General features: G+C 42.8%; 1 protein-coding gene across 1 annotated transcript; it reads left to right on the top strand.

Annotated features, from left to right (window-relative positions):
* LOC8054365 (ABC transporter G family member 37) lies at positions 5,724–12,731 on the top strand. Its single transcript, XM_021456868.1, has 20 exons — positions 5,724–5,932; positions 6,062–6,395; positions 6,487–6,563; positions 6,727–6,780; positions 6,873–6,963; positions 7,083–7,384; positions 7,471–7,752; positions 7,839–8,152; positions 8,308–8,468; positions 8,578–8,681; positions 8,761–8,911; positions 9,027–9,280; positions 9,366–9,698; positions 9,786–10,076; positions 10,165–10,248; positions 10,339–10,472; positions 10,563–10,790; positions 10,889–11,060; positions 11,173–11,427; positions 11,547–12,731. Exons 2-20 carry the CDS (start codon positions 6,107–6,109, stop codon positions 11,811–11,813), a joined length of 3,843 nt encoding a protein of 1,280 aa, XP_021312543.1. The 5' UTR covers positions 5,724–5,932; positions 6,062–6,106; the 3' UTR covers positions 11,814–12,731.

The following is a 16,917-nucleotide window of genomic DNA, read 5'->3' as shown; positions in this document are numbered from 1 at the left end:
CTTTTAGAGCATCTCCAACCATTATGTATTTGAAGTTATGCATTTTAGGCAAATTGCAAACCTCCAAATGAAAATGGCAAGGCTAAAATCGGGTGATCTCCAAACGTTATGCAAAATGTCAAGTCCATCATCTTTTTTTTCCCGGAAATTTTGTTTCGCGGCACTCCTTCCCGCGCGGCCAATCGATCCCGCGCCAAACAGCCCGCCGTCGTTATAGATTTCCATCTAGCACTAACACGATGGGCCGGCCCGAGCACGACACTAAAAAAGCACGGTCCAGACACGGCACGGCCCGGTGGTAGTGCCGTGCCTGGGCCGCAACTTCGGCCCGCAGTGCTGGCACGGGCACGGCACGATTAATAGGCTGGCACGACGCTGGCACGATTATTTTCATCATCTGATGTTTTGAGGATAGATCATGACCATTGAATGTATTCTAAGTCATGTATATAAGCATCACACAACCCTTTTAAACCCTAACTTCCTAGTCGGCGGTGCAAACACATCCTTGTTGCGGTCACTCTTTCTCCCGCCTCACTATACGACAGCGGTAGCGCTCATCTTCTCCTTGAGGCAGGGCACAATGAGCTTCTCGACTTCTCCTGAAGCCACGGGCCGGCACAGGCACGATGGGCCACAGTGCCTATCGGCACGGCACGGCACGGTTAAGGAGCCATAGTGCCGTGCCTGGGCCGAGAGTTTGGCACGATGGCCCGAGACGGCACGGCACGATAGACATAGTGCCGCATAGTGTCGTATAGTGCCAGGGTCGGGCCGCCCGTTTGGCCAACTATAGCCGTCGTCTCCCGTTCATCAATTCCCACGCTAAACAGCCGCGCAGTACCGATCGTGAGCTGCGCAGTTCGTCGTTCCCGTTCGCAGTACCGATCATAGTACCGATCTCCCGTTCCGTTAGTTCCCGTTCACCGTACCAGTTCGTCGTCTGTTGGCCATCAGTTCGTCGTCGTACAGATATCGCATTGATGAAGAAGGCGTACCTGGCCGGCGTTGATGAGGAAGGCGTCGTAGATTCGTCCTATCGCGCGCTGCGTCGTCCTATTGTGCGCTGCTTTGTCCAAACGCGCGCGCGAAGCTGTCGAAGGAGGACGCGCGAGGCTTCTCCTATCGCGCGAAGCGGTGGCGGCGCGAAGGGAAACTGCGCGAAGGAAGAAAAAAACCCGCGAGGTGGAATCGAGAATCCCGTGATCTCTATTTGCATAGCCGGACTCCTTTGGCATATATGCCAAGTTTCCCTCTCCAAATGCATAGCTATGTAAAATACAAAGTCCAAATGTATAATGATTGGAGAGGTTTTTTTTTTGGAGTTTTATGCATTTTGGTAAATGCCAAGTTCATTTGCATAATGGCTGCGTCGACGACGTACGTATGGCTATATATGCGCGCGTGCATGCATGTGTCACGGTACGTAGGGCCAGGTAGCTAGCCAGCCAGCCCCGGCTGCATACGTACAGCTAAGTATGAAAACGTAACGTAAATATCCCGAACCGAACCGAACCGCTTTCTATATTTGATCCGATCGAATTCATATTTTTTTGTCCGACTTTATCGTTTTCGCTTTCGTATTTTAGATGTTTCGTATTTCAAATATAAAAGTAGAAAACGGTTTCGATATTTTTCGACCGTTTTCTACTTTTCTACTTTTAATATGAAATATTTCGAATTCAAAATTTGGTTTAAACCGAATTTAGTCAACTGTAGGGTCACACAGTCTAATTACAGACTACTCACCATGCATCTGCGTTCTTTCTACTAGTGGCTAGTTGTGTTCATGTTAGCTATTAATTGCTTATTCTAGACTTGTATTTATGTGTGGGCTATTGTATTAAATGCCTAAGACTAAGGAGCATGCACTTTTTAATTATTATATGCATTTGAACTTGATCCTATATATACTTTTAGTCATGCACTTTTATATATCAGTATTTCGTATTCAGTTTTCGTATATCGACCGTGTTCGACATAAATCCGATCGAATTGGTTCGTTTTCGAAATTCTCGATATTTCGTAAGTTCGTGTTCGTTTTCGTGTCCGACTTTACCGTTTTCGTTTTCGTTTTCGTATTTCAAATGTAAAAGTAGAAAACAATTTAGGAGTTTTTCGACCGTTTCCGATCGTTTTCATCCTTACGTACAGCCCTTGGTTTCTCTATGTCTACTTGGCTTGTGGTCGACAGCGACGACGCCGTAGCGGGAAAGGCACTTGGCCGGGTAGATAGCCGTTTCTTTTTTTCTTTTTATTTCCCCTTTTCTTGATGCAAGACAAGTTGCACGCGTTCTTACTCGGTCGGTAGCTTGGGTACGTACGGTAGTAACTGGTAGGTGAGAGTGACCAGTGATCCTTTCCGGCTGAGTCTGGTCAACGACGGAGCAAGTACGGATATACTATGTCACGTCGATTTGCCTCGTGGGAACGAAGGCGACACAAAAGGATAGTGAATATTTATGTGTTAATGCTAGTCGCATGAAGTGAGCCCGCATTTAGCTACCTACTCCTTTCATCCTAATAAATTGTAATTCATTTTAACAATCTTGCAGAGCCAAAGTATCTTAAGTTTAACCAAAATCATAAAAAAATTATAAAATTTTGTGGCATCAAATAGATATTCTATGAAAATATAAGTAATGAAGAACTTAATGATACTTGGTTGATATTATAAATGTCATTATCCTACCATATAAATTTGATCAAACTTGAAATACTTTGATTCTACAAAAGTCTTGGAATGACTTATAATTTGAGACGGAGGGAGTAGAAAGCATGCAAGCTATAGTAGCAACTTTGAGTGTTAATAAAGCCACCAACCACGGGTTGAGCCATTCAAACATTTCGGCTTCTCGCAAGCAGGGCCGTACCTACAAAAATACTTAAGCAACAAATTGACCTTATGTTATACTAAAAAGCATCATTCTCCTAGTATTCTTTGAAATGAAGTCTTCAATTATATTTTCATACTTTATCATCTCCAATATATCATTTTCAAGTGCTATTGTTGCCAACCCATTGAGTCTTTCTTGTGTCATTGCACATCGCAAGTAGGACTTCTATAACTTGAGTTTAGAAAAGCTCCTTTCCGCATATGCAACGGTAACAGGAATGGTTAACAAAACTCTGTATACAATAATGATGTTTTGGAAAGAACCATACCGTTTCAAATATTTCAGAATATCAAGAGGGTCCATAGATTTGTCAATATGATCTTGAATGAACTTTAACTCAACATATAATTCTCTTCCATCAATATCTAAATGTTCTCCACTTTTAAGTTTAGCTTCTAGATTGACACAAGAATGCTAGATTATGTGATGCAAGAAATTTCCTAAGAAATTTCCATTGCTATCTTGGTATAACTTGCTATTACTGCCACAGAATGCTAAATTATGTGATGCAAGAAATTTTACAACCAAGATAATTCTGTACAAAACTTTTCTCCAATGTTCCCTTTCCTTTTGGAATTCTCTTTGAGCAACGTTGTCAATTGTTTGATCATTCTACAACCTGAGGCGCAACTCATACCAAGAAGCCATATTCAAAATTAACATGCTCTACACTAGTTTCATGCTCTTTAACTTTAGTGCCAAAATGATTCCAATCACTGAACCCATCATGCTAATTGTCCTTTTGCATGCCCCTTTCTCAATAATTTGCAACAAAAGAAAAATACTCTATCTAGAGGTTTGCAATATACAAGCCATTCTCTGTCACAAGTTTCACCATTTGCAAGAACTCTCGTGTAAAATGTTATAGAAAATCTTCTAAAAAATCTATCTTTAGGACCTTTAAGAATTGACAAATCTCTTTTAGGACCCTTCTATAGCAATATATCAATCATTTTAGAATCAAGTGAATCCCAATATCTTGGATCATATATGTCAGGCTGGAAAGAACTATTGTTGTCACTGTTACTTTCAGTTCTAGCAAGTGCTTCATCAACATGTCCGATATCTTCGTTGTTAATTTCTGCAGTATGAGCCCCACCTGTGTTTCTACCATCTTCAACATTACCCTCGCCAACATTAGCATCACGTGTCTGATTTTGAGAAGTAAACTGAGAATCTTTCAGAATATATCTATCAAGAGCACCCCTTTAAGTTTGAGCTACAGCTTCTAATCTCTGATTCTTCTTATGTTTTTCATGACCATATTCAAACTTCCTATTTCTTGAAGACATGATGCAAATCTAAAATCTCCTATGAAATTCCCTAAATAATGCAGATTTTAGACTAATATGATTTTCAAGGTAGAAGTGTACAACCGTACACAATTGGGAATGGGGATAAATTTGTGTGCGTACCGTCTATCGAGCTGTCGATGGCGTCGTGTTGGTGTAGGCTCTCGGCGCCGGCGGATGACAACTGCTTCTTGGTGATGTTTGCGTGATCGCTGCAAGCCCGCGATGCCGTGCTGATTCTGCCGCGTCTAGGTCTAGCAGCTGCAACGGCGCGACGATGATCTGAATTGCGGCAAACGCGTCGCTGCCGACTTGCAGTCCTATGTGAGAGAAGGGCTGATGGGCTGCCAAGTGCTATGAGCTGATGGGCCATTTAATTTTTACTTGGTGATAAATATAAATGTACCAAATTTGGAGGCCCTAAAAATTTGGAGAACAGGTGCACACTTTGCACCTGCTGATATATGGGGCTGTCAAGCTAGCCACCCATCAACAGCTGCATCAAGTTAACCAACAACCTTTTTTTTACAGTTTTTTAGGGCTTGTTTGGCACAGCTCAACTTCACTAGTGAAGCTGTTTTTTTAGAAAATAGCTTCATGAGTGACTTTCTAGATGAAGCTGGACTGTTTTGGAAAAAGTGTTTGGCAAAATAGCTTCAGCAACTGCTTCATGCATAGTTGAGAGAGAGAAATGAGGGAGAAGCTGCAATAAGCTACTTTTTTCCAGCTTCATCCAACTTATGTCTTTGTTAGAGGAGAGGAAAAACAGCTTCACCCATAAAGCTGTTTTGGAAATAAATGTTTGGCAAAAAAAACAGCTCACAACAGCTCATGAAGCTGTTGTGAGCTGTACCAAACAGGACCTTAATTTCTCTAGATTGAAGGCAGCTTCAAATTTGAACAAAAAGACCATATTCAGCGGAGCCATTATTCTGTTACAAACCAGTCCAACTGGACCTACTGGTCCATTAAACCCTTTCTGACCTCCGCTGAGATCTGCCCTCCGCTAACACTATCTCCAACAATCCTCACCCAAAATACAAGACTTATTTGTTTTTTGGATAGCGCTACAGTCACAAGATTCAATACTTATTTTTAGTCTTCTTCAACAAGACCTAAAAGATAACATTTTCTGCAAATGGGTCTCGAGGAGAGGATACCTAAATTTGGGTTGTTCCTCTCCTAATATCTAAAATGGGTCTTCCGTATAGGTAGTTTGTTGGAGGTTATAGATATTGTGTTGAAAATCTATTTTAGTTTTGGGTTTCCCAATAGGTCTCCTATTGGAGACAGCTAAAGTCTCTCTGCTGAGGTCTTGTTTAGTTCATCTCAAAATCAAAAACCTATTAAGCCATCACATCAAAACTTACGACATGTATAGAGTATTAAATATAAATTAAAAATTAATTATATAGTTTACCTATAATTTATTAGACGAATCTTTTATGTCAAGGTGTAGTCCATAATTAAATAATAATTTTTAAATATAAATAAAAGTGCTACACGCATAAAAAAAAATCGGGGCAAAGTTGATTCTGTTCCACCCGATCTCTCCCGCCACCGAGCACCCATAGCCGCCGCCGCCGCCGCCGCATCCCCTCCTAGCGGCGGCGCCTACCCCGCTCTTATTGTCTGTCTCGGCCGTCGCGTTTCCATCCGTACCGCGAGGAGCAACAACCATCATGGCGGGCGCTCGCCGCGACGCCGGAAAGCGCCACTGCGGCGTTTACTCGAGCACCTTCCGTGCGTGATCGACTTCTCGCACCTTGCTTATTGCCTAGAGCTGCAACTGCGTGATTGTTCACTGCGACATCTAATTTATGCATCGTTCCGTACTAAAATGGAAGTATCTCTGCTGTCTCTCCCTCACAGTCCATCGGGAACGCGCTCCACATCTTGCCCAGCAGGAAGCGGCCGATGACCGTCCTCCATGACGTCAGCGGGGTCGTCAAGCCCCGGAGGATGACTCTGCTGCTCGGACCTCCCGGATCAGGCAAGACCACCTTGCTCCTGGCGCTGGCAGGGAAGCTCGACAAGGACCTCAGGGTTTCAGGGAAGGTTACCTACAATGGGCACGGGATGAACGAGTTTGTCCCCGAGAGGACAGCGGCCTACATCAGCCAGCACGATCTCCACATTGGGGAGATGACTGTGAGGGAGACCTTGGCCTTCTCGGCGCGGTGCCAAGGTGTTGGCACTAGATATGGTATGCGTGTGGTTTCTTTTATTTCAGACCATTGGATGGGTTATGCCATCACTTGGATTAGTACTAAGCTTTGTTATTTGCCTTGTTCTAGAAATGCTGACTGAGTTGGCGAGAAGAGAGAAGGCAGCAAACATCAAGCCAGATCATGATATTGATGTCTATATGAAGGTGAGGCTGTTACAGATTTTAAGAGCATTCTGTCCTTGATAAAACTATTCGTGCAAGTATAAAACAGGAACATTTCAGCACTTAATGTAGACAGCCATATATATCACCTCCTACCTGTTTATTTGCAACTTGGTAACAGCTATTTAACTATAAACTTCTGTAGGCCTCAGCTATGGGTGGGCAAGAATCCAGTATTGTTACAGACTACATACTGAAGGTACAGTCTGCTAGCTGTAACACAACCAAAATGACTTTTGTTATCACGGAATTGAGATCTCATGCCTGCTGCTTGCCTACATATACCTGCAGATATTAGGCTTGGAGGTCTGTGCTGATACGGTGGTAGGAAATGAGATGATGAGGGGTATTTCTGGTGGTCAACGAAAGCGTGTCACAACAGGTACAAGCAATGATCAAAATACAAACCCAGGGCATCCTTTTTTCCCCCTTAAATTGTTGTATTTTACTGTAAAACGCTAGAAAAACACGTTCTAACCTCCTTATGTCCTCACTGCTTAGGTGAAATGCTTGTTGGTCCAGCAAGAGCTTTGTTCATGGATGAGATATCCACTGGACTGGACAGCTCAACCACATACCAGATTGTGAATTCGCTTAGGCAGACTATCCACATCCTTGGTGGAACTGCAGTCATTTCCTTGCTCCAGCCAGCGCCTGAAACATACAACTTGTTCGATGACATTATACTCCTATCTGATGGGCATGTTGTATACCAGGGCCCCCGTGAAAATGTGCTCGAGTTCTTTGAGTTCATGGGCTTCAGATGCCCTGCCAGAAAGGGTGTTGCTGACTTCTTGCAGGAAGTATGAGCATCATCTATAAATCCTGTCATCTAGTGATTTTGATTTTTAAAGGCGAACTGCACTGATATGTTTCACTTATTTAAAAGGTGACATCAAGGAAAGACCAGGGGCAGTACTGGTATCGGCAGGACAGGCCATACTGTTTTGTGCCTGTGAAGAAATTTGCAGATGCATTCAGTACATTCCACGTGGGCCGGTCCATACAAAATGAACTTTCAGAGCCATTTGATAGGACCTGGAGCCACCCTGCTGCTCTAGCTACTTCAAAGTTTGGTGTCAGCAGGAAGGAGTTGCTCAAAGCCACTATTGACAGGGAGCTTCTACTCATGAAGAGGAATGCATTTATGTACATTTTCAAGGCTGTTAATGTAAGCTCATTTTTTAATGCGTTTATTCTGATTATTAAGGTATAGATTAGATGACATCAATCTGAACTTTTCCATTATTGTTGCAGCTTACTGTTATGTCGTTTATTGTGATGACCACATTTTTCCGTACCAATATGAAACGAGAAGAATCTTATGGAGGCATCTACATGGGAGCACTCTTCTTTGCCCTCGACACAATCATGTTCAATGGTTTCGCAGAGCTTGCCATGACTGTCATGAAGCTTCCGGTTTTCTTCAAGCAGAGGGATCTTCTCTTCTTTCCTGCATGGGCCTACACCATACCATCATGGATTCTTCAGATCCCTATCACATTTTTGGAAGTTGGGGTTTATGTTTTCACCACATACTATGTCATTGGATTTGATCCCAGTGTGATCAGGTAAGATGCGTTAGAACACATGTCTTATGTCTCGGAATCCATGAAATATGCTCCTTTCATCACACTTAATTGTTTTCTAATTAGAAATAATCAAATTGAACATTGAATGATAAATAAATTTGTTAAACGAAGTCTGAGCGATTGTTTGTCATCAGGTTCTTTAAGCAGTATCTGCTGCTCCTTGCACTCAATCAGATGTCATCTGCTCTTTTCCGCTTCATTGCTGGAATTGGAAGAGACATGGTTGTGTCTCATACCTTTGGCCCCTTAGCGCTGTTGGCTTTTCAAACACTGGGTGGCTTTATACTTGCACGACGTAAGTAACTCAACTTTCTGTGGTGACATGATCGATGTTCATGTTTCTTTCAAAATAATGAATGATTTTCTCGTCTATATGTTTAGCTTGATTTATCTCTCTTTTCCAGCTGATGTGAAGAAATGGTGGATTTGGGGTTACTGGATCTCTCCTCTATCCTATGCACAAAATGCCATTTCAACAAATGAATTTTTGGGGCACAGTTGGAACAAAGTAAGTACACCATATCTTGAGCAGCAGAAGAATTACAACATGGTAAATAGAAAAACTAACATGCGTTTTCTTGGTACAGATTCAAAATGGAACAACCGTGGGAATTGTTGTTCTTCGAAGTCGCGGTGTCTTTACTGAAGCTAAGTGGTATTGGATTGGGCTCGGTGCCTTGGTTGGATATACTCTCCTCTTCAACCTGCTCTACACTGTAGCTCTTGCGGTTTTGAGTCGTAAGTATATTTATAAGACATATTTTTTATGTGTATACGGAGTAACAGCCAAAATTAGAGATTCAGTGATTTGAGTTAAAAGATTGTAACTGTAGCCACTTGCTTTTTCTGACAGCATTCACTGATTCCCATGGATCAATGTCTGAAGAGGAATTGAAAGAAAAACATGCCAGCTTAACTGGTGAAGTCATAGAGGGTCATAAGGAAAAGAAATCTAGGAGGCAGGACCTGGAGCTGTCCCACAGCGTTGGCCAAAACTCTGTGCATAGCAGCGTGGATTCTAGTCAGAACAGGAAGGGAATGACACTCCCATTTCCACCATTGTCACTTACCTTTAATGACATAAGATACTCAGTGGACATGCCCGAGGTAATTTTCTTTTCCATGAAGTTGAGATACAAAAATATATGATATAGCCAAGATTTCTTACCTGATCATATTTTTTTACACGCAGGCAATGAAAGCGCAAGGAGTGACAGAAGACCGTTTGCTTCTTTTGAAGGGTGTTAGCGGTTCTTTTAGGCCAGGAGTCCTAACTGCATTGATGGGTGTTAGTGGTGCTGGAAAGACCACCCTTATGGATGTCTTAGCTGGCAGAAAGACTGGGGGCTATATTGAGGGAGATATTACCATATCAGGATATCCAAAGAAGCAAGAGACATTTGCACGCATATCAGGATACTGTGAGCAAAATGATATTCATTCTCCACATGTAACAGTGTATGAATCACTCCTATTTTCTGCATGGCTACGCCTTCCTTCAGATGTCAACTTAGAAACAAGAAAGGTTAGTAACAAATACAAGCAAATAATCAGGTCTTGGATTTTTTCTCAACTGACTGTAGATCTTATCTGCTAAACTTCATGATAACAGATGTTCATTGAGGAGGTCATGGATCTCGTAGAGCTCACATCACTGAGGGGTGCACTTGTTGGGCTTCCTGGAGTGAGTGGTCTGTCAACTGAGCAACGCAAGAGGCTAACTATTGCTGTGGAGCTTGTTGCCAACCCTTCAATTGTTTTCATGGATGAGCCAACCTCCGGCCTTGATGCTCGTGCAGCTGCAATTGTGATGAGGACTGTAAGGAATACTGTCAATACTGGAAGAACTGTCGTTTGCACCATTCACCAGCCAAGCATTGACATATTTGAAGCGTTTGATGAGGTGACTGATTCTTCTTCTTGTTTGTGTGTACGGGCAATATTGTTAGACAAGATCATATATTGACAGTTTGTTTATGTCTGAATTACAGCTTTTCTTAATGAAGAGAGGTGGAGAAGAGATATATGTTGGTCCAGTGGGCCAGAATTCATCAAAATTGATTGAGTACTTTGAGGTGAGAAGAGAAGTAAATGAACGGTTATCACAGCATGTTTTAACCCCAATTGCCTGCTAAACCAAATGAAAAATCCTATTATTTGTCCAGGGAATCGAAGGTATTAGCAAGATAAAGGATGGATATAACCCAGCCACATGGATGCTGGAAGTGACCTCTAGTTCTCAGGAAGAGATCCTTGGGGTTGATTTTAGTGAAATCTACAGGCAATCAGAATTATACCAGTAAGCCTCCTGGCATGCAATGCAGAACCGAAGCCGAGGACAGGTGTCTTTGACGATTAATCTAACTGATTTTCATTTTCATTATTTCAGAAGGAACAAGGCACTCATAGAGGAGCTGAGCACACCACCTTCTGGCTCTATTGATCTGAATTTCCCTACACAGTACTCCAGATCGTTTTTTACTCAGTGCCTAGCTTGCTTCTGGAAGCAGAAAAAGTCATATTGGAGGAACCCATCCTACACAGCAGTTAGGTTACTGTTCACCATCGTCATTGCACTCATGTTTGGAACCATGTTCTGGGACCTTGGACGAAAAACGTATATCATTTAACTTTTATTCTATCTGCAGATCTGTGAGGCAATAATAGCTACCGTGAAGTATATTTTCTAATGCCTTACTCGTGTCTTCGGTGCAGTAAAAAACAACAGGATCTGTTCAATGCCATGGGATCCATGTACGCCGCAGTTATATACATTGGAGTGCAGAACTCTGGTTCGGTTCAACCAGTGGTGGTGGTGGAGCGAACAGTCTTCTACCGAGAACGAGCAGCGGGCATGTATTCAGCTTTCCCGTATGCATTTGGACAGGTAATTTGCGTTACTCTCTTCACCATTGTAGTTCCAACCTTGTGGATGTGAAGGATGAAATCTGAATTCTTTTGGCCCAAGAGCTTAACGATTTTGCTTTGTTCTTTTGCAGGTCGCGATTGAATTTCCCTATATCTTTGTCCAGACTTTGCTATATGGAGTGCTAGTCTATTCAATGATTGGATTTGAGTGGACTGTTGCCAAGTTCCTCTGGTACATGTTCTTCATGTACTTCACACTGCTTTACTTCACGTTCTATGGGATGATGGCGGTTGGCTTGACTCCGAACGAAAGCATAGCAGCCATCATCTCATCGGCATTCTACAACATTTGGAACCTCTTCTCAGGATATCTAATCCCCCGACCTGTAAGTAACTCTCCTCTTGGTTTTGCATTTTCCCTTTTTCATTCCTTATTATTACATAGAGACGACAACCCTTCACCATTTTCTTATTACTCATGATGCACTCATTTTTTTTTCTTCAGAAACTGCCTATCTGGTGGAGGTGGTACAGCTGGGCCTGCCCAGTCGCATGGACACTCTACGGATTGGTTGCCTCCCAGTTTGGTGACATCACGCATCCGCTCGATGACTCGGTGACAGGCCAGTCCGTGGCGCAGTTTATCGAGGATTACTTCGGCTTCCGTCATGACTTCCTGTGGGTTGTCGCAGTGGTGCACGTTGGGCTGACCGTGTTTTTCGCGTTCCTGTTCAGTTTTGCCATCATGAAGTTCAACTTCCAGAAGAGATGAGGACAGGAGGCCCAGGCTATTGGTAATTTTTGCATTCGATTTTTTGGCAGTGGGTGGACAGCATGCCTGCTGTGCGTGTAGCATAGACCATCGATTAGACTAAGTAGCTATCATGTAAATGGTATATAGAGTTTATTTTGAATTTCAAGCGTATAGAAACACTAGAAGTTGTATAGACAACAAACAAAAGCCTTGCCTTGTAAAGAGTTGAGCTTCCTGCTCCCTGATCAGCTGTAGCTGATACCTGTCAAGAGGCACGGGGCGCTTCTCAGAGAATGTAAACCATATACTGTCATTCTGACGAATCAATGGGAGCAGAATTTTGACCAAGTACCTCTGTAGCAGATGTCTTGAGAATGTCAGATTGGTACCTCATGCCTCCATGGAGCTTACAGTACGGTTAGCTCTGCAGCGTGTTGAGCATTGCTCGTGTAAGTGCAACTGCATTTGCAGCAACCGTTTGACGGGTAGCTTAGCTTGCAACGAAGAGACACCTATTTTTTGTTGCTGCACCAAAGTCCAAGATTGCCTTTCAGAAAAAAAGAAGTCCAAGATGGCAATGAAGCAGAGCAGTGGCGGTTGACGATGACGGAGGAGAGCAGAGGCCCCAAGTTGTCACCTAAAATGCCAGCCGAGCGGGTTCCTCTCCCTCCTTCCCTGTCAAGCTTGAGCATCTGCCTTTTCCTCCTCCGTCCATGTGATCTAAGCACGAGCACGACGACGAGGAGGATGACAACAACGATTGTGCCAATTCAGAGGACACGCTTTGCATTGATCCATACTGCAGGTGCCCTTATCCATACTGCAGTTTATGTACTTCATTTTTTGTTGCCACAACGAAACTGTGCAGAAACAAATGAATCCTCAACCACAGCTGGATCTCCACATTCACATAGGCGGATTGTCAAGTCGCTTTGACGTGGCTTTGTTCTTCTCATCTTTCATTGGTGGAGGGTTCGGGGGAGGTGGAACCTAATGTAACACCCAAAAATTTGCAACTTTTGAAATAGGTGAAAAATGATTTAATTTTGTATTTTTGTGCTCATGAAACATAGGAAAATAATATTTTTTATTGAATTAAAATTTATCATGGGACCTAGCAACTTGTTGTGCATTCATGCTTTTGCATTAATTTTTGTTGACTTGAGTGGTTTGACTAAAATTCAAAAGTATTTCAAAGTGATTTTAAAAATAGATTTGAAAATGGACTTGGAATAAAAGAAATAGAAATAGAAAAAAAACAAAACTTCTCCTCTCCCTATCCTGGCCCTCGGCCCACTCCCCTCCCCAGCCCAATGGCCAGCAGCAGCAGCGTTTCCCTCCCCTCGGATCCCTGGCCCACTTCTCCGGCCCAGTCGCGCGCAGCTCGCCCCCGTGTCACTGATCGCCCGGACCTGCTGTCTCTCTCCCGCTGACGTATTAGGCCCACCGGTCAGCGACTCCCTCCTCTCCTTTCTCCTTCCTCGTGCGTGTCCGGGAAGGACTTCTCCCCCAATCGACCCCAATCCCGATTTAGGCAGGATTTGCTTTCCCTAACCCCTATAAAGTCCTTAGCATCGTACCCCGCGCGCTTGCTTTCCGTTTCCGCCGCAAAATCGAGCCCTAGCCGCCACGAACGCTGAAGTTCGGATCTCGCCGAAAGCCGCACGAGTTCTCCACCGCGGCGAGCACTTCTTACTCTTCCTCGGCGCAAACAAAGTGGCTAGGTGAATTCGTGGTGAGATTCTCCTCCGCCCGGTGCTTTCCGTTCCTTTCCTAGAGCTCGGAGTCGCAAAATCCATGAACTCCGGTGAGTCCAGGGCGGCGCCCATGGCCACCACCGTGCCGGAGTCTCCCCTGCCGGCCGGCCGCCGCCGTGTTCCCATGGAAGAAATCTGAGCCGTTGGATTGGAGATCAAGGGCCGAAAACAAAACATACCCCTTCGTTGTGAAACTTCATAAAGAGTCCCTGAAACTTTTCGGTATTTACTCCGCAGTCCTTTACGCCTTCGGAAAATACGCTTTGTCCATTTTAAAGCGTAAATAGCTCGGTTTGGTTTCAAAATACGTTTTCAGTATTTACTAAACTGCCACTGGATTTGTTTAGCTCATAAAATCTTTGTTTCAACTCCGTTTTCATCCATTCAAATTCCGTTAGATTCGTATTTACGAGCTCTACATGTTAGAAGTGTTTATTCACTGTTTTGAAACTTTTTATTTTCGCAGAAGCATTTAATTAATTATTTCTCTATAGGAAATTTTGGAAAATTCATAACTTCTACGTTTTAATTCCGATTTTCGTGAACTTTACGTTTGTGTGATCGTAGCGCTGCATAGAACATTTTTATAAACTTTTATCTTTTATTTACCACTGTTTGTTGTACTGTTCTAATTTTAGCTTGTTTGCTCTGTGTATGATTGTCTACATTGGATTGCGTGTTGTTGATTGATGATTGGGAATAGACAGTGAGCCGTACGTTGGTGATCAAGATCAAGCCTTTGAAGACCAGTAGGCTCAGGAGAGCTTTGATCAAGGCAAGTATAATTGGGGATTATCCTTGTTACCTATACACAATTAATATAACATTTATCATATGCATGTGTCCACCTTGATGACCTTAGCAAAATCATAGATGATTGTTATCCTGAATTCCTTGATACCTATTTGGATATGCATTTGGGTAGTTCTTGCTAGTGCTTGAATATAATCCATGATCTTGTAACATGAATATTTGAATATACAATAAACAATAAAATAAGCTTTCTAGCAACTTGAACATAAAGGGTGGAAAGAACTCTGGCTTTTGACAGATTGATCTTGACCCTCCATAAGGACTTATCCCTTGGCAAAAGCTGGGACAATTCGTACAACCATGAGGGCTATATGGCTCTGGTTTTAGCTCAGTACGAGGATCTTTTTCTAGCTTGTTAGCGGTTACCTTAAATGGCGTAAGAATGGCTAGACACGTTGGGTATAGTGTGGCCTCTGTCCATGTGTATAGGCTGCGAGTTATGTGCCATGGAAGGGGGGCTCTATATCTGCCTGCCGAGTGAATCTAATGGCCCTAACTTGTTAGACGAAACCTTTGAAAGGCTTCATAGTGATCTCTGCCGACCTCCCTTGGAAGGGAGTTAAGAGACTCATGACCTCGGGCGAAAGGGTAAATCACGACTCACGGGTAAAGATGTACAACCTCTGCAGAGTGTTAAATCTGGTATACTAGCCGTGCCCACGAATACGGGCGGCCCGGAAAACTGACGGAATAGATGGACACTGATGAACGTGAATAATGATAATAAATGATGGTTTATTATGTTGTTTATATGTGTTATTCTTAATTCTTGTATACATTGATCATGTGGTTATGGGATTATTTATGCTACCTTGATATTCGCTATCCAATGATTAAACATGCTATCCACTATTAAAAGCTAAATGCAGTCAAACCAGTGTCAGCTAATTGAGCCTCATAAACCCCTGGTTATACTTCTTGAGTACGATATGTGCTCACTCTTGCAATTTCCCCCACACCTCAGGAGAAGTTTTGGGCTTGTGATCAACCAGTCAGTTGGATCCTGTGGAGAGAAGTTAATACCCGAAGTTTAGAGTTGTCTATCCGCTGTTTGCTATTAAAGGTTATCTCTTTTATACTAAGTACGTTATATACTTATACATTGTCTTTTGATATTACCCCTTATTTGTAGCTATATGTGAGATTTGGTTTCTAAAACTCACATATGGTGCATATCTAGTTTTGTTCTTAAAATCGGGTAACGCTTGAAGACCACGTACTTTCTTGCAGGAAGCCCCCATGTCTTGTGGAAAAGGAGAAACCTTGGGTCAAACTTATCCGAACCATCAATCCACCGAAAAAACTAGCAGCTCTCCTCACTCTACAAAACAGAATGACAACATCAAAATAGGTAATTCATAGGGATCATAACAAACAATTTATCATGCCTCGATTCAAGCACGTGCGCCAGCTTACCACAATCACAGTTAGGCACCAGTAATTCAGGACGCACAGGTGTATCCTTGCAAAACGTGTTTGGGTACAAAGATTTCGGACGACCCCGCTTTCGCACTTCTTCGTACGCCACATCTCGTTCATCTATAAAAATGGAGGGTACTAAGAACATTTCTTCACTAAAGTTGTCTTCCAAAACCTAACCTAAACCTAAACCTAAACAAAATTACTAACATCATAAACAAATCATGAAACACATGCAACTAAGTGTACACTTATAAATCGAGGACAATACCTAAACACGAGTTTGTAAACGTAACTGATCGACCATTACAACGTTAAATATACACCTAAGTCAAAATTGCTTCGTAGCCTTACTAGCGACATACCTAGGGTTCCAAAATACACATGACATAGAGCAAATCAATGAGTGAAGACAAAGGAGGGGAGGGAGGATACCTTGCTCTTGAAGATCTACAGATTAAATCCATGTTTTCAAGCTCGAATATGTTGACTGGAGACGAAGGGACGTGTTGGAGAGAGGGAGAAAGAGAGAGAGAGGACGAACAAATGCATCCAGCCTCGGGCAGGAGACTAGCCGTGACCATTTGAATCAAAAGTATGGCACTGAGCTCTACATCGAGATCTGTGGTGTCGAGTCCCTGCCATGTCACTACCACACAAGGAAATACGCTATCCCATGGCTTGAAGGTCTATGGTGCCAAGGCGTGTTACCTTGCGCTGTAGGTTAGGCGCCAACCCTCAGGGTCTAAAGTCAGGATTACGTCCGCTAGGGATGTAAAAGTGGATTTTCTAAAAAAAGGGGCCAAATTGAAATAAAATGGTTGCATGGGGAGATGAAAACCAATAAACCACCGGTGCTGCCGCATACATACAGAAGAGTGTGCAAGTGTAAAAAGGATAAAACATAAGAGGATTTTTGTTGCTGGTCCATCTGGTCAATGCGTAATGATTCAATTTTCAGAAGTTTGCCCCATTCGTTCAGTCGGTAGATGCAAGCAAGTCTTCAAGAAGGAATTTGCTTTGATTATTCTTAGAGCAAAAGTAAAATATCAACCTCATATAGACTTATAGCTACAATCATTTGTATAAGTTTAATTTTAATAATTTTCTTTCTTTCTTTCTTCGTTGCATGA

Source organism: Sorghum bicolor, chromosome 3 (genome assembly GCF_000003195.3).
Source record: "Sorghum bicolor cultivar BTx623 chromosome 3, Sorghum_bicolor_NCBIv3, whole genome shotgun sequence".
In the NCBI taxonomy this organism is placed as follows: domain Eukaryota; kingdom Viridiplantae; phylum Streptophyta; class Magnoliopsida; order Poales; family Poaceae; genus Sorghum; species Sorghum bicolor.
This window is presented reverse-complemented; position numbering and strand designations above follow the sequence as displayed.